The following is a 26,454-nucleotide window of genomic DNA, read 5'->3' as shown; positions in this document are numbered from 1 at the left end:
TTCAATCATCACAACAGAATGCGTTCAGTCTCAGTGAGGAAGAACCAAGAAAAAAGTGAACAAGCTTTCTTTATACAGAATGAGCAAAGGTGGGGGCCGATGTTACACAAACTTTAGTCTCAGACTGAAAGGAACATTCAAAAACAAACGGTCAGCAAGCAAAGCAAGCGGCCCAAAGGCCTTGGTGCTGGAACATTCTCATACAACACGGCCAGTTATCTTTGTGAACAGGCAAGGGAGAATTCTTCTTCTGCACAACAGAGACACGGTGAAGTTCAACAAAGTTCAGAGCTAAATTACTTACGCATGAATACGATATACTGAGCAGAAATACATACTCAGTAAGGAGAAATATATACTCCATAAAAAATGACCATTACAATAGACACTGGAGACGAGGTGAAGCAGAAAACAAGGTATTGTGCTCGGCACCAAAACAGTCAAACACAGGGAGTCAGTCCGTAAAGGCAAAAATCCAAAAACAACAACAAGACAAAGTGACAAACCAAAGAAACAAACACGGGCGAAATCCTGGGAGACGATGAACACACGGGTGGGCAAAGACCATCTGATAACCAGAACAGGGAAAGCAGGGGAGTACACAGTGTATGTGTGGGGTTGGCAGAGGGAAACGCCACGGCAGGTGATTAAGCACAGGTGAAGTGAATGAAAGCAATCAGGAGACACACACCCACACACACACACACAGAGAAATCGTGACAGTGCCATCCGACAGTTGACATTAAGACGGTCTAAAATAGCCGCTGGGCTTCTGGGGTCATCAGGTCTCAAGGGAAGGTATATCTGTGTGTCGTCTGCGTAGCAATGAAAAGAGACATTGTGATGTTGGATGATTGGACCAAGTGGGAACATGTATACGGAGAATAAAATGTGACCTGAGATTGAACCTTGGGGTACACCACAGGTAATGATGAACCCAGCAGCACCAATCCGTCTCTCAGCTTCTGTGCATTGTTTTGTAATGCAGCTCCAAAGGGCCCACTGTGGTCAGCCCACGCTCACACTGCAGACAAGACACACGCTGTTTTTCTGTAAACATTAAAAGAATCCTCCTCCCAGTCTGACTAAATATGTTAAGTTCATGATCTTTTGATATTTGTATTTTGAGCTAACTTAGCTAGCTGGTTACTTAATATTATTATTATAAATATTATTGACTGATTGTATTATTTAATTGAATCTCTGAATTATTGTTTCATGACATCATGTTATTTAGTGTCTGGTGTCTTTTATCTCTCTCTCTCATCTTCTATCATCTCTCAGACTCTGTCAGGCTGGTGAATGGGACGAGTCTGTGCTCAGGCAGACTGGAGGTGAAGTCTGACCAGTCTAACCAGTCTAACCAGTCTAACCAGACTAACCAGTCTAACCAGTCTAACCAGTCTGACCAGTCTAACCAGTGGTGGTCCTCAGTGTGTGAAGATGACTTTGACCAGCAGGATGCAGAGGTGGTCTGTAGGGAGCTTGGCTGTGGGGCTCCTTCAGGCCTCCAGGGGGCGCTCTATGGAGAAGTGGAGGCTCCAATGTGGACCAAAGAGTTCCAGTGTGGAGGCCGTGAGTCTGCTCTCCTGGACTGTAGAAGCTCAGGCTCAGATAGAAACACCTGCTCACCTGGCAAAGCTGTTGGACTCACCTGCTCAGGTAGAAGAGGAGCTGCAGCTTTGATCTGGTTCATCTCTGTTCTACTGAAACTCACTTTGTTCTTCACTGACGACTCTCTTGTTTCTGTTCAGAACCTGTCAGGTTGGAGGGAGGAGCCAGTCGCTGTGCAGGAACACTGGAGGTGAAACATGAAGGAGACTGGAGACCAGTACGTTACTATGACTATTACTATAACTCTGACTGGACCCTGAAGAAAGCAGCTGTTGCCTGTAGAGAGCTGGACTGTGGCTCTGCTGTTTCTATCAGACAGAGAGAGGAGTCCTCAAAGAGATCTGTGTGGTGGATCGACCCTCCCTGTGTTCGCTCTGGATCTGCTCTGAGAGAGTGTTTAATATCAGTTTCCGCTTCCTCCATCGTGGATCTCACCTGCTCAGGTAAGCCCATCAGTGACATCATCTCTGACAGCAGTGTTTCCAGCATGTTCCGTCCTCTGTCACAGTGACAGTCAGTGGGTTCCCACTGGTCTAAACTGTAATATTAACCAGGACAACGACATCCTGAAGTGTCGATTGGTGGCTTGTTTCTGGAAGCTTCAAACCCTCCTGCTGAGCTCCACCTGGAGGACACACCTGTCAGTCTGTCTGTCCTCTGACATCACGTCCTTATTCAGGGTTCATCTCCTTCAATGGAGGGTAAACATGAACTTTCATCACCTCTCTGTGTTTACAGACCTGCTGTTTCAGCCAATCATCACCGTGTCCTCCTCAATGTACGGGGTCTCCGAGGCCCAGCAGCAGGGGGCTCCGGTGCTCAGGCGCTCCACCTTCACCATCAGCTGCTCCATCCAGCCACAGTACCCAGGAGGCTCCTTCCAGCTCACCTTCACCTCCTCCAACTCAGCACACAACGACACCCAGCCAGCTGTCAATCACTCTGCCCACTTCCTGTTTCCTGCTGCAGAGCCCGCCCACCAAGGAAGCTACAGCTGTGTTTATCACCTCCATGTTTTTAATCATAGCTTCTCCTCTGAGAGCCGTCGGCTCTCCATCACCGTCTTAGGTAAGCTGACTGTGTTCATGCAGGTTTGAAGATGATTGAGTAATACGTGTCAGTGATTGTAGATTGTTGGACTCATGATGTCGTGTGATGTGATGACTGTCCATGTGTTTGTTCAGATCCAAGACCTCTGATCATCAGAGCCATCGTCCTGCCGCTGGCTCTGCTGTTGCTGAACGTTGGCCTTTACTTCTACTGTAAGGTACGGACACACGTCTGCTGTTCAGACCAGCCACTGAGATGAAGCTCTCGCTCTGTGTTCAGTCAACTGAAGACAGGACTGTGCTGTCATGTCTCTGCAGGCCAACAGGGGGCAGATGCCGTGCAGACAGAAGAACACTCAGCTGGTTCGTTATAAGATGGGTGTTCCTGCAGCTGAAGAAGAAGAAGACGAAGAAGACGAAGAAGACGAAGAAGAAGGAGCAGAGTAGCTCCTCCAACACACAACCACCACCAGCTCCCTTTGATACGCATGTTCCCTTCAACCATCAGGCTGAATATGATCTCCCGTTATTACAGCCCGTCTGTCTTCCTCTCAACAATGTGTCGGTCTCTCCACACCTTCTGACTTCCTGTCTGTGGCTCTCAGCTCCAAGCCCATTGGTTCCTGCTGAAGACGTGAATCTTTAAAAACAATCTTTTTCAACACATTGAAAGTCGACTTGAGAGCAGGTTTACCAGAGTCCAAGCAGAAAGCAGAGACTATCAGAACAAACATGAAACACTGACGTACTGTATATCTTCTACATTCTGGAGAACGATGCTCAATGTTGACAATCTGTTGCTGTTTGTCCTTTAAAAAACATAATGAACTTCATGACTTCACTTACTGCAGTGAGCAACATGTTGGCAGCAGGACAACATTTATCTGAAAGATAATCATAATAATACAAATATGAACAACGTCCCGCTGTGATCGGCCCCTAAAAACTCACTGATTTGTGATGAAGAATTTTGACCATTTTGCTCATTGTTGTTGTTGAGGTATCCACCACGAATGTCCGAGACACACCGCACCCTAAGAACCTATCTCTCCATTCTTCTGTTCAAATCAGCGATTTGCAAATTGTCTGATTGACTTGTGGAAATAGATGAAACAAAGACGTGCAACAGGGGGAAACTGGTTTCATCTGCAGGTGAAGGTAGATGTTGTCTGACACCGCTCTGCTTTCGCAGCGAGGGGCCAGACATCAGGACAGCGTAACGGCAGCATCTTGTGCTTTGAGCACCTGGCTGACTCCGACACAAAGACGTCTTCGAGGCGCATTCCAGTTCCACAGCTACGGACGAGTGTGAGGCAACGAGCCCCGTGCAGCACTTTGCAGGAAGTCCTCTCTCACGTGTTATTTGTGTTTTATACCAGATGTTTATTCTCTTTTTACTTTCCATTGTCTATGAGGATTTATGATCTATTGTTTTTTATCTAGCAAAGAATGCATTTTCAGATCTCAATATATTCACCACATATAATCCATTATTGCTTCGAGATGCTTCAATTATAAAAATGCTTTAATGACACTTGTCTTTTGTCACATTTTTCAACATTGTACAAGAAACTTTCTTCATGACATTTTTCGACATACAACATCATTACTTTTTTACATTACAATATATTATCACATTTTTTATTGAAACTTTTCAACATACTATACTTATATTATACTAATAAAGCCTTCATCATTTACGAAAATATAGCAATTTTACAAAATGTTCTCTTTATCTCAAATAAAGCTGAACATTGTAAATAAAAAGGTGGCAGAATTTTGGGGAGCAAGAAGTCTTTATTATAAGAACACAAAACAAAGAGGAATTTCCTTCAGTCTGAACCAGAAGTGGTGCAAGTACATTTGTTAACACTGTTTAATTTGCGTTGCATTTTTAAACAACACTGTCCCATACAAAGACATTAATATTCTCTAAAGATATTGAAATAATGAATTGCACATGAATAAAGATACTGAGGAATGGCAGATCCTACAGTTAACAACAAGAACTCCATCATTCTACATCACTGAATGAATACAGAAAACAGAAGTGACACCATGTGTCTAGTTTACTCACCGTTAAATGTCAGTAATTGTGGCAATTTAATGGGAAATAAAACCCATTAAATTGCTTTTAGCGCATGACCAAAAGAGCTTATCTTTACGATGACATGAGCTTGTTCTGATAAGAGGCCCACTCCTTTCATTCGTCCAGGCAGACTGTGTTTCCTGCTCAACCGGTGGCTTTTTGCACAAGAAGGAATCCAATTCGTTGTAAACCAACTTGCACCGTTCAGTGCCAGCATGAATGCTCATCCTTTTGAATGAGCTTGTGGAGTACAAAGGTTTCCACATTCCATATGACATTAGTTTATGTCAGTAGAGTTACATTTTGCCGGTGGAAAGTTACCAATGGAAGCTTATGCTCCAGTAAATATACAGTATGAACTCACAATGTGAGGCCTGATAGCATCTGTGTTTGGGTTATTGCCACGTGCAGCTTGTTTCCTGCACTTTGACAAAAATAAAGAAACAACTAGGAAAGAGGACGAGACTGAACACAACTGCTGCACAGGAAGTCAAACAAACACGGGACACAAGAGGCAGGGAACTTCAAAATAAAACAGGAAAGAAACTAAATCAAAACCAAGATCATGACATCATGAGACATTTTCTTCTAATAAGGTCATATCAGGTATCCAAATTTAAAGTTCGTGATTGATTGGTGTCTCATTGTATCAGACGTAGCAGCGTTTGCTTTATTTTATTACAACATATGAGTGTCAAACCCACAATGGGGACACGTGACACTTTTTGTGTTAAACTACATTCATTTTGTCATTCCGATTGTGTTACCTACATATTCTTAATGAAAATCAACAGGCAGCAGAAGGCAGGAAGAAGACGATGTGGAATCAGACCCTGAGTCTCGAGGCAGGTACAGCCCAATTCTTCCTCACAATCAAAGCGTGACATTGTCACGGCATCTGCTCTGCTGCTGTCTGTTAACATTTAGAAAGAAGTCTCCTCCCACAGCGTCTTTGTTCATCCAATATTCATGTTCAGTGGTGCTTCTTTGGTCCTTCCCAATGGACTGCACCAATCTGGAGAGACTCCATTGATCAACGCGTTTCCTTTTCTCTCCATTCCTGTTACTGCCTCGACCTCTTATTGATAGTTGTTGTACTGTGTTGTGTAGTCTGCCTGTTTTCATGCTTTCTTCTTTCATTTTTTCATGAACCCTCTTTTTTCTGTGTGTCAACCTAAAAACCTAACCCTCATCAAGACCAGTGTACCGATGTGTAACCATCTTAAGCATTCTTATGCCCACACGGTATTTTAGAGAACGCATTCGTTTTCTGTCCCCTGTGGCGGTCGAGGGGTCAATCAATCACTCTCACTGACCAAGTCTCTCAGCTTGGCATTGATCGGCCGTGTGTGCTCTGAGCCATCATCATGCAGCTCCGGGGACATCACACTTTAGCTGTTGTCAATCGCGCTTCATGTTGACGATGTTCACTTCCCTGTTACACATCAATCATAGGTCGTTTGTCTCAGTAAAGTCTTTTGAGATTTGTTTGCGCTGAAAGTAAACACAAGCACAGAAATCCAATTGTTACCCGGGTACTTTCCACTTCTTTCTAAAGGCACTAGACCAGTTCGATTAAGGCGGTAACCTCCTCATATACCGGGAAACCACGAGGTGGCAGCGTCATCATGGTAGACAGTTACTGCCTGCCGGTGGCGATATGAATGGAGTACGATATCACTTTCTGAATCTGTTGAATGTTAAGAATAGAGACTGTTTTTGCTCATCGCTCATTGACTCCATGAAAGTGAAGAAGCGTTTGGTTGTAACGGAACCGATACCCAGCATGCAGCAGCAAAAGTGAACCGTAGCCTCGGCCTCCGCGGTCGCTTGTTTATTCAAAGTTTATTCATATTCAACGTCTCCAAATTGCACCAAATTTTCTACTGCACTCCCTTGGGTTCCCAGCAATACACCCACCAAGTGTGAAGTTAATCGGATGAACGGTTCTTGAGCCATGCAAAGGACACACAGACATTATAGATGCAAGTGCTGTCTATGGAACAGATACAGCCATGACAGGATTGACATATTGTTATTTTGAGTAGTTGGATTGTAAAATAACGTGCGCTATAACTAATTCCATCCGTACACAGCACAAATGGGAACAGTCCAAGAGTCATCACTGGTGTTCTGTGCCTCACTGTGGGAACTACAAGTTAGCTGCTGCCCAAATCCTGTCATGGACTTCTCAGTTCCAGTGGATTTCTCCAAGCTCCCATGTCAGCCATTGTCTTTTCAGTGGGCTTCGCTCCATGGATATTTACACTGCACTTCACTTGACTCCGTCTTAGGTTTAATTCAGCCAATGCACTGATTTCTGGCGCTTGAGAAACGGCGCGCAATAAGGGTTTGAGTGACAAACAGGGCAATCTGCCGGAGAAGAGCAACAGGAATGGAAGTGGTGCCAAATGTGATAGACTGCACAGAGAGGGAGAACAAACAGACTGAGAGACAGACGGAGAAAGAGGCTGGCAGGAAAAACAACAGGCAGAGGGAATGGTGTATTGATTCAAGGCATGTGCTGGAGGAGGGAGACAATGAGACGGAGAGTGAGTTAGAAAAAAAGAGAAGATTGGACACTATGTAACTGAAAAACATAAGAAAGTATACGTTGTAGATATGAGGTCAGATGATGAATCATGGATCTAAATATATGAGAAGAAGAAACACACTTTAAAGGCAGACAAGACATATTGTTATACGACTACTATACTGAGCTTAAGTACAGTTCTCAAATATTTCTATTTACTTATTTTCAGCTGCTTTATTTTTCTACTTCGTTACATTTTAGAGGCAAATATGTACTTTGAACTCCACTACATTCAACTACATTCAACTTCCAATGGTGTGTTTACGAGCAGCAAGCAACAAATCCTGCCCAGTCTGCCTTTAACCTGTTAAATTGAGTATACGTTTCTCATTTTACGCTTGGAAACCAAGTGAAAGAAAAAGGTTTTACAGATACAATGTTTCATGGACCTTCACGGGCCTCCTTCCTTGAAAATCAATGAAATCCCAAAGGGTCACTCCACCAGCACAAAGGCTTCAGTGGCAATTGAAAGAACTCCTTCACTCTTCAAAAGAAGGAACAAAAACTCCTTTCAGACGGGTTTTATGTCGGATAATAGCGATAAGGCAACGTCTGGGAAATATATCCTTTAATGTTAAGCCGATGCTTTGCATCAGTCGATAGAGCTAAACTTGCTGATTTGGGGGGAATGACCAATGAAAGGGAGAAAGGCTGGTGAAATGAGCCGCTCAGCACAAAAGCCAGTCAGAGTCACAATCATAGAGTCAAGGACAGGAACCAACAGACGGATTTCACCGGCTTTTATTCACTCAAGTCCTCTGCACTCATTGTGAAATCCAGTCACTCAGACCTAGAAAGCTGCAAACTGAGACTGAATCTCATTGGTTTGGATTTGACTTCATCATCGTCGAAATCCTGTTTTATCAGCTCCCTCGCTGGAGCATAAACATTTTGAGGGGAAATCGAATAGAATTTGACTCTCTGCAGAGGTCAAAACAGGACGAAGACTAAAGGTCAGATCACATCTACTTCACCTTTGATGCTCTTCTTTCAATCAGTTGGTGATGCTTGAAATTGAATCAATCCATCAGCACAGTTCATGTGATGATTCTGCAGAGACACAGTCTTTGTTGCATGTCTGTTGTTCTGGTCTCTTCCTGTTTGCTACCTGCCTCTCTGTGAGGATGTAACACCTCATAAAGACTCAGTGTGCTCTCAGATTTAATTTGCTCTTGTTCTAAAGTGATGCAGTCTTAACTTCACGTGTGTGAAACCAAACTGTCTGCTGCTGAGCACACAAAGAGTCTTCTTCCTGCGTCTATCAGGTCTCTGCTGGCCAGCAGGTGTCATTGTTGTGTCAGGATTTATTCAAATACAGCTGCACGAGAACGCAGCCAGTCTCGAGTCATTAGTATTTGCCAGTGTGAGCGTGAAGGGAGGCATCGGTCTGGCATGTTGCCACTGAATCGTATTATCTCCAGTAAAGCCGATACCGTAAAGGCAGCTGCTGAATATAGAATTTGGTAAGTGCGTGTCTGTGTGTATATGTGTGTGTGTGTGTCTGTGTTCTTTCTACAGACTTTGGCAGAGAAAGAGAGTCGTGGATAAAGGAGGAAGAAAGGGAGAAAGGGAAGTTGTCAGTTGTATTTAGGGTGCTTCATTAGGTGAGGGCGCTCCCGCTTTTGGCCTCATTTCTCCCTGATTCAGCTGTTACCGTCCGTCCCCCCACACACACACACACACACACACACACACACACACACACACACACACACACACACACACACACACACACACACACACACACACACACACACACACACACACACACACACACACACACACACACACACACACACACTGTCTGTCTCCTCTCGTCCAGTTCTGTTGGAGCATCCAGAGACAAAGAGGGGCTAAGAGGAGCTCGACACACCAGCCAGGATTTGACTCTGCAGCCGGGCTCTGAATCTTTACTTTCTGTCTTCTGGTCCTGCATCCCTCAACGTGTTTCTCTTTTCTTTCTCCAACATGTCCACTGCTCTGTGTTTGTTTTTCATCGTCAGCTCTCTTCCAGGGACCACTGCGCTGCTAAATCAACTGCCTCCCTTAAATGTGTATATATATGTGTATATAAATATAAATACATATATGTACATATACAAAATATAAAGGAAAATAAAGCACAAAGAACCACAACCCTATTACGCAGATTTACCTCGGCTTTGATCAAAATAATGTAAATAAGTGGTGAAAAGTCGTGATTAATTATCGTTAAAAGTCTTATTTAATCACAATGAAGTCCTCTTTTTGCAGCTCTTTGATGTTAAATCCATCAACTAACTGCTTCATCAATTACTTGACTGACCACACTGCTCATTGATCAGCGAGAGAGTTATTACATATTGTATCAGAGTAAATATGAATGAGTGGATGAAAGCTCTGAGTAAACTGCACACGCATTCTTTTTTTGGGATGTGTAGAAACTGCTGACTGGGCTCTTCAGGACTCATTAATAATCACAGTAATACGTGCGGTCGGCTCTGCTGACAGCGGTGAACGCTGGCTGCAGTTAGTCGCCCGTTGATTCTAGATTCAAATAAATAAACTCGCTTTTTTTGGAGGCGGGATCTCTTCCTCTGACGTTCTTCTTCGCTGACTCACTTCGTGAACTGTGAGATGAATAAGACATGAGCTGTTTGTAAAGAAAAAGTGCCGAGTCAGGTTTGTTGATATGACGAGATGAGAGTAATCTAAAAGGTCAAAGAGCAACTAAAACCCCCAAACCACTTGTTTGGATTACGGTCCTGATCTTGACATTTCAAGTGTCTGTTTTGTTGAACATATTAAACGAGTTGAACTACAGAGAGAATTAAACCAACGTGTCTCAGCCAGCTGCTCGCACTTGAAGCTCTATGTGTATAAACCACATGGTACAAACAGTAACAACGGCAGCATATTTACGCCTACATGACGCTATTTTCAGTGTTGATGGAGCCGTTACAATGTTAGCGTAGCACTAATCGATCCAAACTCCATTCAGCAAACAAGCATTTTAAAGCTTGTTTGCTCGTCGTCTTGCGGAGAGAACTAACTAAAAATGAATTCAGACTTTTTACGGCATCATTAGGTGGTCAGTTTCCCTTTTTTTATCCATTTATTGCGGTTAAATCAAAGCAAAATTCTTTATTTTGGGTTCATACAGCTGTAGTGAACCAGCTAGATTCAGTGAATACTGATCTCCTCTGGATGACGTTATGAACTTCAGATAATTTGACGAGTGTCCACTGTAGTCTCAGTTCAATGCTACCTGTGATGTGAGACAAGAGGTAGGCAGCCAGCTCCGGGAGACCTGCCTTGGCAAAGCACTTTGCCAGGTGTGCTTCACTCATGCCTTGAGGGGCCTGATGGTGTCATGCAGTGGAGGCATCTGTATCATCTCCAGCCGTCACAACTAAGTGTATGTCCTGATACCACGATGTGATAAAGTGCAGAGACTCGTGTACTTTTGCAAATCCGTCACCATATTTGACCAATGATCTCTCTGTCCCCAGTTAATTCCTCTTCTGCCTTTCATACTTACTATCGTGCAACCCACCTCCACCCAATCACCACTCTGACCCCCAGGATGTCCAGGGAGCCTCCACCTGATGGATCTCTGGACCCCGAGGGGTCCCTGTCCCATCTCCCAGCTTCGTATCGGCCTTTGCTTCATGAAGAGGCTTCACGTCGATGGCATCATATTGCCAAAACTTCTTTCTCTTGCTAAGCTCAACAGATATTATTATCCACTTCCAATTGCTCTCTCCTGATTGAACGACTGTCTGCCAGGAGAAGTGGGCCTGAAAGTTAATAACCCGATCATTTTGATTGATTTTACTGCATTTGAACACTCGGAAAGGAAAATAATTCTCTGAAAAACTTTTTACACACTATACTTTAGATAGCTCTATACATCACATACTTGACTTAAAGCGTAACGATTTGAATCATTACTCACTCAGTCTGTGACATCATGGGTGGTTGTTTTTTGGCACTGCCTTCGAAAATATCCCACATCAGCGTTTTTCAGTCTGTTGCCTTTATCATGAGGCCAGCGTTGTGACGTCGGCATGAGCGATGAACGATGTGAGCATTTACCAAATGGAATGGTGTGAAAAAGAGCGATTGAGTTGCGTTATTGAAAGAGCAGCCGATCGATATTTTTTGGAGCCTTGATCCAAAACAGCTTTGCTTTTGATCACTCTTCTTTCATTGGCATGGCTCCAGGGATGGAGATGTCAGTGCACGACTTTGGGCCGGACTGAAATATAGATGACGGTGGGCTTTGGTGCGGATATTCATGGTCGCCAGGGGAAGAACCTTAAAGTCTTTGGTGATCCCTTGACCTTTCTTCGATACCACCATGAGGTTGGCAATCGTGGTTTTCAGTGAATATTTCCCGAAATTTGGCACACACATTCTTGTCTCTCTCAGGATGTATAATCATTTTGACTGTTAAACTATTTCCATCAACCTCGACTGCTCTTTCTGTTCTGAAGCCGATGCAGAAGTGCTTAAACCCTGCATTCTCTCTACTGACCACCAGGGGGCGACTCCTCTGGTTGTATAGAAGTCTATAGAAAATGACTCTACTTCTCTCTTGATTTATTACCTCAGTAAACATTGTAAACATGAGTTTATGTCTCAATCTCTAGTTTCAAGTCTTCTTCAATACAGCATGATGTTCATTTAGTACATTATGGTCCATTTAGAGTCACACAGACCATAAAGCAGGGGATGCTTTAGGGGCGGGGCTACACGCTGATTGACAGGTCTCTACCACAGCTGTCCATGTTTTCGCCTTTGCACTTTAACCCTTTTAGTGTGTTTTCAATTTATGAAAGTTAATTGTTGATGTCTTCTTCAGAGTTCAGCTGTAATGAGCTCCACCTTCTTCTTGTCTCACTCCTGGTTCCAAAAAAAAACACAGCGCGGCCAAAAACCAAGATGGTGACGGACAAAATGCCGAACTCGAGGCTTTAAAACCGTCGTCCTCAAACCAATGGGTGACATCGCTGTGACTGCATCCACTTCTTATATACAGTCTGTCGTCTTTTGCAAATTCCTAAACTTTATGGCAGCAAAATAAATGACTCATTTGACAGGATTTGTCCTAATTAAGTGTTGAACTGAGACGACAGTGGACACTCGTCAAATTATCTGAAGTCATACAGAACAGCTCATTTATGAAAATGAGACAAACCTTCGGGATCCCACTGAGTGGGCTGAGATTAGGACTTCACGGCCACAGAGTATGTTTTTATAATCCATCTCCAAAAGACTCTAATTTGGCAGAATATACCGTGAGTGAACCTTGCAAGGGTTCAGTTCCTCTCTGAAGAACACTTTAACAAGAGCGATGTTGTTGTAGTTTTGTCCTCATTAGTTCCTTTCGGGGATCAAACCGCTGACCCGATCATTCGAGTATTGTTTCTCCATCCTTATCCACCGTCCCCGGGGTAAGTCTTTGTCGGCTTGTGCTGATGCTGTGACAGCGTTCCCAGTATCTAAAAAAACAACGTATGCCTCAATATAGTTTGAAAATGAATGATTGCATTTTGAGGGCATCTCTCTTTTTATCCGATATTTACTGAATGCCTCAAAGAGAGAGATATCGAACAAAACAGCCTCTTTATTCCCGTCTCTCTAACCATCTCTATTGATTTCCTTCTGTCTGTGTTCAATTAAAATAACAAACAACTCAACCCATCAATGAAACTTCTCCATTCATCTCTTTTCATAGGTGCGGATTGTAAATGGCGGAAAATTGGCGCAGGTTTCCAACTCATTGTGGCTTTAATACCACGACCCAAGAAACAGAGGGACCACTGTGTGTAGTTTCTTTATGTAAATACCGGCCTATAAGATCTGCCCGGTTTTGATGTCCCCTGGGTTTGCTTGATCTACTTCCACATCCTTCTCCTTCCACCACTTGTACCAAACGGCTCAACATTTACTTTCAGTATTTTGACCTTTTTGAACATTACACTCATTCATATTTTAAAATGGAGCTTGAGCTTCCAGAGTATTGGCAGCATGTAATTGTTTCTGGAAATCAATAATGAATTCAATACTTCCACGCTAGCAGCATGGATCCTCTCGGTCGGTCGGAGATTTTCTGACGACCGCACTTGCACCACCGTTGTCATATATTTCAGCCTGTGTCGGCCTACAATATCCAGGGCTTCAGATCTGAAATATGAACAGATTTCATACACTTGAAAATGGCCCTGTGGTGTACAGCATGGATTCTTTGATGCGATGGCGAGACGGTCGGAGGAAACACTTGCGTTTGCAGAGACGTGTTGTTCTATCGTGGCTGAATTCAATCATTGTCCTGTGGGGTGTTTTGCAGAGGGGGATTCAAAATCCTCAGAGATTAAACTGTGATGATATTCATGTTTTGACAAGCGGGAGTGCAGAACCCTCTCAGGGATGAAGGATTCTTACTGCTCAGAGTTTGAGAAACTTATTCAAACCCTGTTATCAATTTTGAAAATGTGAACATTAATACCGTGCGGACACTTGACATCTCTCGCTCGATGCAACCGACACAACGACTGACATTTTCTCAAATGTCTGCGCGATGGTGTCGCCAATTTGCGAATGAGCATACGCCGTCAGCTGCCGACTTTTAGCGACTTTTGGAGCGAGTGCCAGCTACTTTCATTGGAAAAGAGCTGTGAACGCTGCACACGACACGGGGCGTTTGGTGTTCCACAGTTACTGCAGCTGCTCCACTGTCCACCATTTCCTTTACTGCGGAGAGACGCAAAGAACTTACATTGATACTCTTTGGTAACTGGATGAAGAGCCACTGGGAAACCGACAGCGCACGTTTTCTCCCGTTTTGATGATACACATTTGTGCATCTGACGTTGGTGAGTCTTTGCCCAGAGAAGAATTACTGGCAAAGACAACATCACAATGAAATAATGTCAATTGAATAAAACTGCTTCATTACATCTCATTAGGGAGGATTGGAGACGTGTTGCTGCTGCCTGTGGGCATACACATTAGACTGATACAAGATGTAGATTTGTATTTGCTCAATGTCTGCCAGGGGCCAATGGATGTACGTCAATTTCAACATTCTGTGTATGCTGAATAATTGCAACCTTTCAGCTCACCCAGCTCCCACATTCCAGGAAGTCAAACTGATGGAAAACTTCAACTAATGCCATCTAACCGGCTATTAGAGCCACGGCCACCAGAAGTACGAGCCAGCAGAGGATGGAGGAGTTGTTGAGAGTTGTTGACACTGTGTGCTGACATTAAAAAGCACCACAAGCACAATATGGAGTCAGATACTTTGGAACATTTTAAATGAGTATTGGATCACTTTGAAAGAGCATTAGAGCACTGACGGATGTTTTATTTTGAGCCAGAGTTTTATCACATCAGTCAGCCTCCAGCAGGACAGCTCAGCAATGAATTCTGCTTTTTGAAGAAGCACGTGTCCAGAACTTATAATTCCACTTATTTGACACAACATTCAAAACCTCAGAGATAAATATATATCTATATTTATTTTGCCAGAACGTTTTGAGTGGACGGCTATGGCTCTCTGTCCTCCCGTAAACAGCTTTCATCTCTCGGCTTTCAATTGGTCCCCGGAGTCCTGCAGCCTCGCACACAGTGATGACCTCACACACCTATTACTGATGAGGGAATGATTCATAACTATACTGTGCCGAGGCCATAGCGGTCGTCAGGAAGTATTCAATAATGAATCAGAGCAAAGTGCACACACACACACACACACACACAGGCTAATGAACAGACAGACATAACGAAATACATGCAAGTACATAGATACACATATTGCTTTGTGGTTGGCTTATCACTTGTGAATATTTATGCAAATGAGACGGAGAAACTTCGTCTTACTTACTACAGAAACCAAACTAAAAGAATGTTCTGCTGCACAAAAGCAAATTACATTTTTCATATTTTTTCTCACTACTTTAATACTGGATATTATTTAATACAATTATTTAATACAAGACATCTGATCTTAAGGATTGTGCACATTCCTCTGTGTGACTGTCCATCAGATGCAATCATGATTTCCTCTCTAAACACACGTCAGACCGGAGACGTGTAGAGTTACCAGTGAGCGCACACACAGGGAAACACACACTATACCTCTAGCATCGGCCTATAATGTTTCCATGTCAGATACATACATTACCATTCTCACGGGCCCATAAATAAATGGGAATATTAAGCCCCCCTGGGTGAATTCTTTCCATTTCCTCCTAATATGACATTAATACATCTGCAGCCTAAGGCATTGGCAGGAGTCATTAAGGGCCAATGACTTCTCACAGTCCCGTAAAAGTGGGCCTGGTCGTATAAACCAGTGTGTGTGTGTGTGAGACAATCTATTAGTGGTAATTGCTTAACTGTGTCGTGTGTGTGTGAGAGTGATAGAAATCAAGTTGAATGTTTTATCACATAAGTGTCTTACAATACAGGTGCATCCAAGTCATTTAAGAGAGGTGTGTGTATGTGTGTGTGTGTGTGTACTGCTGAATTATTAACAGTCATGAGGATGAATTTGCAGGGCAGAGGGAAAACACAACCTTCTATCATCCGCCACAGATTTCAATGCAGCAGCGATGAATATTAATCCCTGCGCTTCGCCTCCAAGACTCCCAAGCAGGTGGTACGTTTTAAAACCCCTCATTAAATAGGAGCAGCCAGGCTCCCAGACACAAAGCTCTTCTTCCATTAAGATGAATATTGCATTCGGCCATATGCATACTTGCTTATTAAAGTTTTGCGGTGTGTGCATGGCACTCTGCAGGCCAGTGGTTTTTCGGTATGTTAGCAGCGTGGGTACAACTTGGTACCAATAATGCAGCAGGTTAAGTAATAGTAAATCTTTTAAATAAGAAAGTTCACATCCAAAAGACAGCCACATCTTTGCCTCGAATGTTTGCCTGTCACAGACCTCGAACATGTGAGCAGCATGTTGTACGTCCATGCATTGTTTCGATAATCCCCTCCCCCGACAGAAAGTTGTCCCGATCGTAGCAAGTACAGAACTGCAGCGCTGCAAGGTTTGAGTTAGAAGCTCCTTCATGGGTGACTGCTTGGCAAATGGGAATGTGGCAGATTTAAAGAGAGGAGACAATATTAATGTGATGCCTCCTTCACCTAACGACGGTGCATTAGCGAGGCTGTGTAAATCAGAGATGGCTGAGTTATGCTGCCCACGCCCACTTTGTGACGGGGATAATATTGGGCTTTCTGGATGGCTGGGTTGAGCACACACACATTATCTGTACTTATATCTTTGTGAGGACCCTCTCTGACATAATGCATTCCCAAAACTTAACCATCACCACTAAATACCCAACCCTTACCCTGACCTGAACCTTATTCTAAATACTCAACAGGCCTCTGATGAAGTGAAATATCCTCGCTTACCAATGATGTCCTCACTCTGCTGGTTTGAGAACTAGTCCTCACTACGTAGCAAGTACAAGAACACATGCACACACACAATCTGCATCCCTTCACCTCAGATCCAGAACCTAATGTTTACCCTGAACTCATCCGCACCACGAATCGGCCGGACTGACTTCAGACAAATGTCCTCACAGAGATTGTTTGGGTGTCTGGTGACATCAACAATATACTCATTTCTACTCACTTGCACATCTGGAGTCTGTATTTCGTGCATTTCAAAGTTTCAAACGTTGATTCATCTGCCCTGTCATCAGTCCTGCTCCCCTGCATCTCCCTCGTCCATCTCTCTCTCTCCCTCTCTCATGTTTAATCAGTCCACCAGGCGGTTGTCTCTACAGGGGACTGTGAATTATTGATGCAAGGGCCATGAGCAAAAAGGAAGGGGGGGGGGGGCAGCAGGAAAGAAGGATGGAGGGGAAAATGAGTGGAAGAAGAGACAGAACATTTCCCTTCGTCGGCCTGTGCTGATGTAGACGGACAGATAAGAGGAGGGAAGGACAAGAGAATGGATCGAGACAAAGAAAGAGAGACGCAACGGAAGTGAGCGTGACGGGAGATTTCAGGTATAATGAGCTTGACGAGGGATCTCGGCGCCTTTTTCTTCTTCTTTAAAGCAAGTCGTGCTGTGAGGCCTGTAACTGTGGTGGAACTTCAGCGATGAAGCCTGGACTTCCAACATATCAAAACCAGAGAGAAAAGAGTCTCAGCCTGAACAGCTGCGTATCTTTTATGTTTCGATATTTAGTGATAGGAACATTTTTAAAAGAGAATAGGATATGGAGTAGTTCGCCCACAGCGCAGTATAGCTCCAGAAATGACATTTATAGTGGTGGATCCTGCACAATTTACCCCAAGTGCCCATGTTTGGTGGAGACGAGTTGATACGGAGACCGGAATCTGTGTCGAAGGTTTTAGGCACTTCAGCATTGGCTTGATTTTTCAGAACCGGATGTTGCCGCCTGACTTTCTTCTGTCATTGCAGTTAAAATAACACCCACCATCCTCACACACACTAAACATACATTAACAATACACAATAACCGCGTTGGGTTAAACGCTTTCATTTCTCCGTATGATTGGAGGAGACTTGACTTCTTTCACAGTCTACCCTCCACGCTGCCTTAATTAAGAGGAACAGAAGACAACCCTTCATTTAGTTTTTTCATAGAAGAGAACACTAATTAAAGTCTTAATAATACGAGCAGCAGATACGAGCTTGGGACAAACAGACGACATATCTGCCAGACAACAGCAGCAGCAAAACGCAATCAATAACTAAAAAGGCGAATTAAGCAAACTGAGGTCCAGTGCGCGGATGGAGAGAGTTGCCGGTGTGGTTATTGAGCTGGAAACTAACCGCGTATGTTGGAGCGGTCGTCTGAAAAAAAAATATATATTTCACTAGGAATCAGAAAAGGGCAAAGTCTGAAAATAACCCGAGTTATCATCTCCCGACCGCTTGGATTCATCCCATAATCCCCAGTTCTGTAACCTCCGATCTAAATAGGCCTCATTACCTCTCTGACATCATTATTCTCTTTGTCGCTTCACTATATCACACATGTTTGAGAGGTTTCTTTACGTGAATACTGGATAATATATATACACATATACACATTTCATATTTTACACATCTGGCCCCCAGGTCTTGGTTAAAACCTTTGATTCTGATGAGAAACCTCTGAGGTACTAATTAAAGAGACCCATGCATGATGAGTGCGGCAGCTCCTCTGAGAAAACCTTCACATGGGAAGTGTATGAAGCAGTGGCAGGTCTGATCAGAGGGAATGTTCTTTGCACTTTTCAAACAAAGTCGATTTTTTTCTCGTCCTAATGACGGGTAGGCCTATTTGTGTGGTCGTGATGTATTCTCTCTCATGAAGTTAAAATGACTTGATATCACATGCTTGAGCTTTATTTAATGAGTCAGAGTTGAAGTGGTTCCAGTGAATCTAAACCTGTTCTTTTAAAATAAACTTCCCCAATAAGAACACTGAGCTGCGATAATCCTTCATTTGCCTCATAAGCAGCGAGACTAAGCAGTGCTCTGTTTATGTTTTTAATAAGCGTGCTGTTCAATTAGAGTGATGGATGGGTGTCCGGAATAACCAGCGAATCCGGACCCGCCTCGGAGGGCAAAGTTACAGCTGAGGAACCTCATTTAAATGCACGCGACAGTTGATGAGGTGGTGTCACAGATTGAACCTGTGGCTGCTACACACTCACCTTCAGGAGCCTCTCTCCTGATGTGAACTGTAATTACTGTGAATCATTTCAACGTGAAGGAGATTAAAAGAGATTTGTGCATTTCTCTTCCTCATCGGCTTAAAATGTAATGATGAATCACATTTTGCTAATTGTGTTTGAGTATATTACCTTCTGCGCGGTGGTGTTCTGGTGCCAGAGCAGAATGAGCCTTTTGATAATGCTAATGTCATTCTGGATGACCCGTTTCTATGAGAGCTGTTCGGCTGCAGTGTGTGACTGTATCTGTGCTCCTTTTGGACACTCAGCAGAAAAGCCTCTTCTTGCATTAAAGCTCGTCTCTGTCCTCTCTGCGCTGCCTTTTATCTGCAGCACGAGCGAAGCTTCTTCTGAGGCTGACAAGCTGTTTTTTCTTTCGAGATCACTTCATCGCAGATTGAACCTGTTTTTGTAATCAAACGGCTCACGTGGGAGGGTGGAGGAAGGCGTCATACAGCAGACATACCGGGTCTGTCGCTCCAGTGAGCCGGAGAATGAGACGAAGAGAAGAAAAGACACCACAAAGCACCGGAAGATGTAAAAAGGAATTAGTCACGTGTGTAGAAACCTTTATCGTCTGCTGAGATTGTAACACAGAACACTCCGATGTGCACGTGATGAAGTCTGTATCAGACATGATAGTCTATTATGTACAGTACAGTTCTATAGCAAGATGTGGTTCCCTGAGGAATGATGGATGATTACTGACGAATCCTTTGACCTGCTTCCTCTACTTTCTCTATTTTTCTGATCAAATATCCGTTACTGGACTCTTTTTTTCCGACCTGTCATTTCCACTCCTTCCCCTGACTGATCCCTATGTGTTGTTCTTCCTCTTCATCACCCCCCCATCATTCCCCTTCTCATACAACCATCCTCTGTTCATCCCTCGTTTTCTCCTTTTCCTCTGCTCTCTCCTCTTCTCAGTGAATACTGTGCTCTACCCAAGCTTCCACACCAGTAATCGTTCTCTCCATCATCTCTGCCACACTCGTCCCTATTTTACTGATTCCTACCACGGATGAGGCTACGATTACCGTACGTTAGGAATCAGTCTGCGGCTGATGACATTTTGTCTTTTGTATGAAGTATCTTTGGCTCCGTCTTCTCTCTGTTGTTCTTGGTTTGTCTGCACATCGTTGGCGTGGTGAAAGGGATGTTCAGACAGAAGAGAGCAGACGTATACAGCACGGGGCAAGAAGACAGGAAGTCAATGATACAGTTCAACACCCCCTGATGTGGTATTGCTCCACTGGGTGGCACAAATAGACACAATGCAAATTTAAAAATGTGCATATTGACTGGAAAGAAGTCATGCTTATTCTGAGGCTTTATGACTACTTAACAACAGACAGAAGATAAAAAAATAAAGCTCAGCTGCAACACAAACAGGCCCATTGTGCAGAGACAGCATCAGTGTCTATGTCGCTGCAGTCGATGCTCAGTCTGGTGTTTGTGTGAAATAAACACAGACTTCGCAAACAGTTCAGTGGTCAAATTTACCCACAATTCACTCAAATAAAGCAAGTCAGAACTCACACAAAGTGGGGCAGCCAATCCCATCGTAGATAATCCATACAAACAGGAAACAGGACGAGACTTTGGGATCAGAAGCGCTCTGGTTTCTGTTTGTAGTCTGAGAGGTGAAAAAAAAAAAAATCACATTTGAGCAATCATGTGGAGATGATTCAGTTTTTCTATTGCTTTAAAATCGGCCACTTGTGAAACAATCCTGTTGTATATGTTGGCTCTCAACTTCAACTCCAAAGTCTCGTATCTCAGGCTGCTACTCGGGCTGTAAACAACAAGCAGCGCACGGAGAAGAACATCTGGCCGGGTACCCGCTGCTGACACCGGAGCCCCAGAAATACAGAGGTGTACAGAGGTTTATGGCCCTTGACCCCAGAAGTTTACGGCCCTTGACCCCAGAGGTTTATGGCCCTTGACCCCAGAGGTTGATGGCCCTTGACCCCAGAGGTTGATGGCCCTTTCACCCAGGACGCAGCAACCGTGCTACTGAGCTCTGAAAGCCATCAGTTCTCGTGTTGTGCACGGCCAAACGACAGCTTCTAGCTTCTTGGACTGCGTGTGAAAGCATTGTGTGTGTGTGTGTGTGTGTGTGTGTGTGCATCCTTCAGGCTGAGAGAGATTGTTGAATCAATCTTCCGGCACATAAAAGAACAGCAGGCCATGTAAATACAGTTCTTATGAACGTAGACCTGATCCTGATGACACTTCTTAATATAACATCCTTCAGTCACCAGGCTTTTAACTAATCTCCCCCAGCGACGTGTGGTTGATCCTCCTTTCATGCACCGCCGCACCAACACCGCTTCAAATAGACTTTGAGAGAGCAGCTTCTCATCCATCACTGTGAACAGAACTGAAGACTCGTGAATCTGTTGCCTTTGCAGTCGACCGACGGCTGACGTCTTCATCTCCGCCTGTCTGAACAAGAGCTGTTAGAGGCTCGACTCCTTCATTTGTTCGTTAGCCTTGATGCAGTTGAAGAGGTTTGATGAGCCTGCGTGTGCTTTTTCAGCATCACTATTCTTCACAGCAATGCACTTCCAGCCACTCAGATCAGGGTCCTGCCTCCAGGCTGCTGCTGCTGCTGTGCAGACTGAGCTGCCCATCCAACAACACTGTTCTAAACAAGACGGAATGAATGAGACAATAAAGTTTGTGAGGGTTATTGCTTCACTAAAGCGTCCATTGCATCGCGTTGGTGTCATGTGACACGATGTACAGAGTGATATGAATACTCGTTGATAAAGAAGAGGAAAGAGCTGATGAACTACCCAGCTGTGAACGCTGTTTTCCTGCTTTTAAGATCAGCGGCAAATGGCTTCTTCTTTCTCTCAGGGGAGGAAAACAGAACCCTGAACCTGAGAAATCACAGGTATTAACTGTAATTGCTTTGCTCAAAGGCAGCTGGTTGGTGACAGAAAGGTGCATTATTCAGAACGGCCGCCCAAATATTCTCAGCATGTCTCGCTGCCGCGGCTCAGACAAAGCCAGGTTTAACACCGCGTGTGTTCAGAGAGAAACAAGTTTCAGTTTCAGCTTTATTCATTGACATTTTAATGTGCAGCGTAAAAGGATGATCTATCAGTCACCCTGTAAAGTGTTCATGTGGAGTTCCAGACATTGTCTCAGTCATCTTTGTGAGGACATCACACGGTACTCACCGTGTAGAGACCACATAAACACACCGTAACAGAGAATGCCACGAGTTGTTAAGTAACAGCAACATTGTCTAGAAGTTTATTATCTCATGGGAAAACAAAAGTCAGTTTCGACAAATAGTTTAACAGCTTGTTTACCATTATTGTAAGTGAGTAAAAGACTTTGTGAAGTAGTTTCAGTTGTAAAAGGCAAGTTTATTTATCGAGCAAATTTCAGCAACAAGGCGATTCAAAGCGCTTTATGGACGGACATTTACACACAAACATATAAAAGCCCAAGAGAAGAGGAAAATAGAAGAACACAATGAATAAGAATATAAAACACGAGGATACACGTTCCAGCGCAGTGTAAGAAACGAATGTCTTTCATTCAATGAAGAAGTCTTCAGCCTTGATTTCACAGAAGAGACTCGAAGCCAACCTGCAGTTTTTTGGGAGTTTATTACGTTTATATGGTGCATGAAAATAAAATGCTGCTTTTCCATGTCTTTGTTTTGACTGTGGGGACAGAAAGCAGACCGTCCCAGACCAGCTGAGAGGACGTGACGAGAAAGAGAAGTGAGAGGTGAGAACAGTGAACTGTACTCGTGTGGAAAATGAGTGAAGAACAATAAAGGATGCCTGTCCTCAGAGGAAGAGAAGGTAAATACATACAGTTTTCTATTCCACAGAAAACACCCATGGAAATACATCATGTTTTGAAAACACCACATTCTTGAACTTTCCATCATCCAGTATTTCTATAGAAACGCGCTCTCTTCATCCACGAGGACTGTAACCGTGCGCTCTCGATGACAAAGTATTCATCTGTATTAAAATGTGTTTTTCCATCATTTCTTCCTCTGAGCCTCGTGTGCAGCATTATTGTGCGGAGGTACGTACGTTTTGTGCAATAATAATAATAATAATGTGCTCATTTCTGTTCTTCCCTCTCGTCATTGTGTCTATTTCTGTATCGCACAACACGCCAATGAAGATGTTTCTTGTAAACAGAGGAAGAAGAATAAAAGAAAACAGGTATTCATTCATTATTTCTGACACCAAGAAGTGAGAAAGCACAGCCCGCAGTTGGAGTTTGATCCAACTGCGGGCTGTGCTTTTGGGCTGGAATCGGCATTGTTCGGTGTGAAGGTGATGTGTAGCCAAGACAAATCCTCGGCGTCTGCATATAGTTTACCATCGGCTCTAAAAACAAGAACTCCAATCAAAATGATCAACCAGATGAAATAAAAGATGCTGCGATCAGAGAGGAGCACTTTCAATTCGGATCACGGAAATCTGCAGATGTCACCAGAAATAAAAATAAATACTTCAGAGAATCTGAGCAAATGATGTGACAGAAGGGAGTCAGCTTGCATTTCAAACCATTTCCTTCTCTCTGACACACACACACACACACACACACACACACACACACACACACACACACACACACACACACACACACACACACACACACACACACACACACACACACACACACACACACACACACACACACTCTCTCTAATCCATGTGGCATATTATAGTTCAGGATTTAACAAGAAAACAACTCTCCAGTCAAACAGCAGTGACAGCATAACAGATACCGGCTGTTGTTACAGACAAGTGCTTTCAATTATAACCGTCTGGAAATAGAGCATCACTCTGGTGGGAAACAAACAGTTTGGAGATGGGACAGAAAATGGTGGGGGGGGGGGGGGGATGCTTTGCTCTGTTACAATTCTCTCTCCGGTGACACTTACCTTTCCAGAACTAATGAGCCTTAGAACACCTTTAATTGGGAAGCTGTGGCTGCTTTGCACCATTCTAGAGAGACGGAGTGTTTTTAATCACGTCAGGATTTGCTGCAGATGAAGAAAAACGTAAACATTTGATTTGATAATCCACAGCAAGACTAAGCACATCTTTCCATACAAAGCGATCTGCTGGCACGAGGCTCGTTATCAGTTTAAAAATAGCAGCCGTCTCCCAGCTAAATAATTGGCGGAGATCAAACCCTGGTTGTTTTTTTGCCTGTGCAGCATTTCTTACAGAAGTTTTCCATACTGATACATCAGGTTTTATTCATTTCATTTATTTAATACGGGTAAAACGTACTGGTGGTCTAACCAACCGACGAGCCGACATCGTCATCCCGAGAGCCACGCCTGCTGGCATCTGATGTTCAGAGCTCCAGAACACAGACTGATGTGGGTTTACTGACAGCACAGACTCAGACACCTGCCAGGACGTCCCTCGGCTTCATGCCGGGATGCTTTGCTCTTCCAATATGTGTCACTTCTGCTCGGTGGCTAACCTAATTTCAGCTGAGAGCCGATAGTGCAAGACAGCAGTTTCACTGCATTGCTCTGCTTTTCCCTCCGTGGTTGAAGCGGTTCTTTGGGGCCAGCAAATTAAAACAGCTTCTGTGCTTCCAAGAGTTCCTCAGTGAGAAATTGTTCTGCATTTAGAAAACAACTTGCCCTGGAGGGAAAGAGCGCGAAAAGAAAGTGTGTATGTGTTTCTCACTTTCTCACTTATGGCGAACAACCATCGTGGATTTGGGAAGGTAGAAGTACAAACTTTGCTCTCTTGTCTCATCACTATTTCGTTGTGGAATCACAGAAACACAGTGCACCTCTCCCTCTCGCCCCGTGTCTCGCTCTGTTTTTCTAATTGGCGTGCAGCATCCACCCACCAGCTGTCAGGAGAGGGCCCCATCGCGGCGCTCCGAGCCAGCCAATTACTGTCGAGGCAGGCTTACGCCACGAGGACGCAGTCAGACATCCGGCAGCTCCCGGAGGGCTCTGCCAAGGCCTCCCGGTGATGGGAAGGTCAAAGCAGGTCAAACGCCGCCGCCCCCACCTTCGCCGCGTCTTCATCTTAATGGATCTGACAAACTCTAACAGCTCAGAGCCACGGGGTCTTCAGGGGGAGGGGGGGGAGGAAATGTGAGGTGAGGAGGCCACGAGAGGAGATGCTGTGAGTTCAGGGCTGAGAGTCAAATAGAGAGGGACAAACAAGATGGAAGAAAGAGATCGGCGAGTGTGAGCGGGCAGTAATGTAGCTGATTAAACATCAAGCATGTCCATGTCTGGTCAATCTGAGGAATGGAGCAGTTCAGAGAGAAGAGATCAGTAAATGGACAAAACACGACCAAAGGTTGCCCTGGATGTGTAAATAAACGACTCACTAATCAACTTAAATAGTCATTGTGGTGTTCACAGCGTGTTGCCGCTGCCCCCTTGTGGCCAAAATCTGTAGATATACATTGCAGGTTTAATGTGATTTGCTTGAAGAAGACTGCTAGCACATTAACTTAAACAGTTGATGACGAATCCTCCGGGCAGACTTCTGATTGGTTCATTATGAAACTGGGGAACATTTCCTCAGACGCAGGCAGAAGGAAACGCCTCGTCACGGTTTACCTCCAAGAAAGAGGCGGGATGGAGCGATGAGGTATTTGTAAAACCCACAGACAGACGTGAAGGGTCACCAACAGCATTGTTTTATGAAAAACAAAAATGTGGAGGTATGAGGTTTCCACTCGACAGAAACACAGTGTCGGCTTTCTTTTGGATAATTGCTGGATGATGAAATCTGTCATTTTGTTTGTTCAGCTATACACAGAACATATAAAACAAGCTCAAAGTTCACGTTAGCACGTCATCAAACAGACATGTGGGGGCATATTACGGGTGCCGTGTTTGACTTTGTTTGACTTTGCAGGAAGTGTGGTTCTGATTGGAGGACGACCCGCCTCCCCATCAACAGCACCCTGCTGCCTAACGCGGTTAACGCTGCACCAGCACCGAGCCCCTGAGCCGACTCTGAGAGTGTGCGGAGAGGCTATTAAAACAGCACTGACCTCCCAACATGCACCACGTGTTGCTGCGGAGAGCCACGAGGGACGGCGGCGGTCAAAGGAGACACGGTTAGACGGCCGAAGGGAAATGGAAATGGAAATCACTGGGCTGCGTAAAGTCTCAGCGCTAACACAAACACACACCACAAACCGAGACGTAAGCGTGACGACGATAACAGTGAAAACCGGGAGAACAGAGAGATGTATGAGAAAGTACGTGAATGAAAAGGGCAAATGACATCAATTACAAAATAATAACATCAGTAAACATGTGCATTCAACGCTGTCAAAATAACAAACACGTGAATAAAGTCAGGGCGGTATCGCCGCGTCCACTGGCAGCAAAGCACGAGTTCCTTAATTGTAATTTT

At 44.1% G+C, this 26,454-nt stretch overlaps 1 protein-coding gene across 1 annotated transcript in view; it reads left to right on the top strand.

Moving 5' to 3' along the window:
• Nucleotides 1-26,041, top strand: part of LOC306785102 (scavenger receptor cysteine-rich type 1 protein M130-like) — a gene marked incomplete at both ends in the record, with an annotated part of 31,077 nt that extends 5,036 nt beyond the window's left edge. The window contains 7 exons of the mRNA XM_079279327.1: nucleotides 1,285-1,662; nucleotides 1,755-2,057; nucleotides 2,353-2,682; nucleotides 2,799-2,881; nucleotides 5,547-5,601; nucleotides 24,906-25,041; nucleotides 25,948-26,041. Coding sequence (XP_079135453.1) covers nucleotides 1,285-1,662; nucleotides 1,755-2,057; nucleotides 2,353-2,682; nucleotides 2,799-2,881; nucleotides 5,547-5,601; nucleotides 24,906-25,041; nucleotides 25,948-26,041 — 1,379 coding nt within the window. The remainder of the gene's footprint in view (nucleotides 1-1,284; nucleotides 1,663-1,754; nucleotides 2,058-2,352; nucleotides 2,683-2,798; nucleotides 2,882-5,546; nucleotides 5,602-24,905; nucleotides 25,042-25,947) is intronic.
• Between the last annotated feature and the right edge of the window lie 413 nt (nucleotides 26,042-26,454).

This window comes from Melanostigma gelatinosum, assembly GCF_949748355.1.
Source record: "Melanostigma gelatinosum genome assembly, chromosome: 11".
Lineage (NCBI taxonomy): Eukaryota > Metazoa > Chordata > Actinopteri > Perciformes > Zoarcidae > Melanostigma > Melanostigma gelatinosum.
The sequence above is the reverse complement of the archived record's forward strand: the minus strand, read 5'-3'. Positions and strand labels throughout refer to the sequence as shown.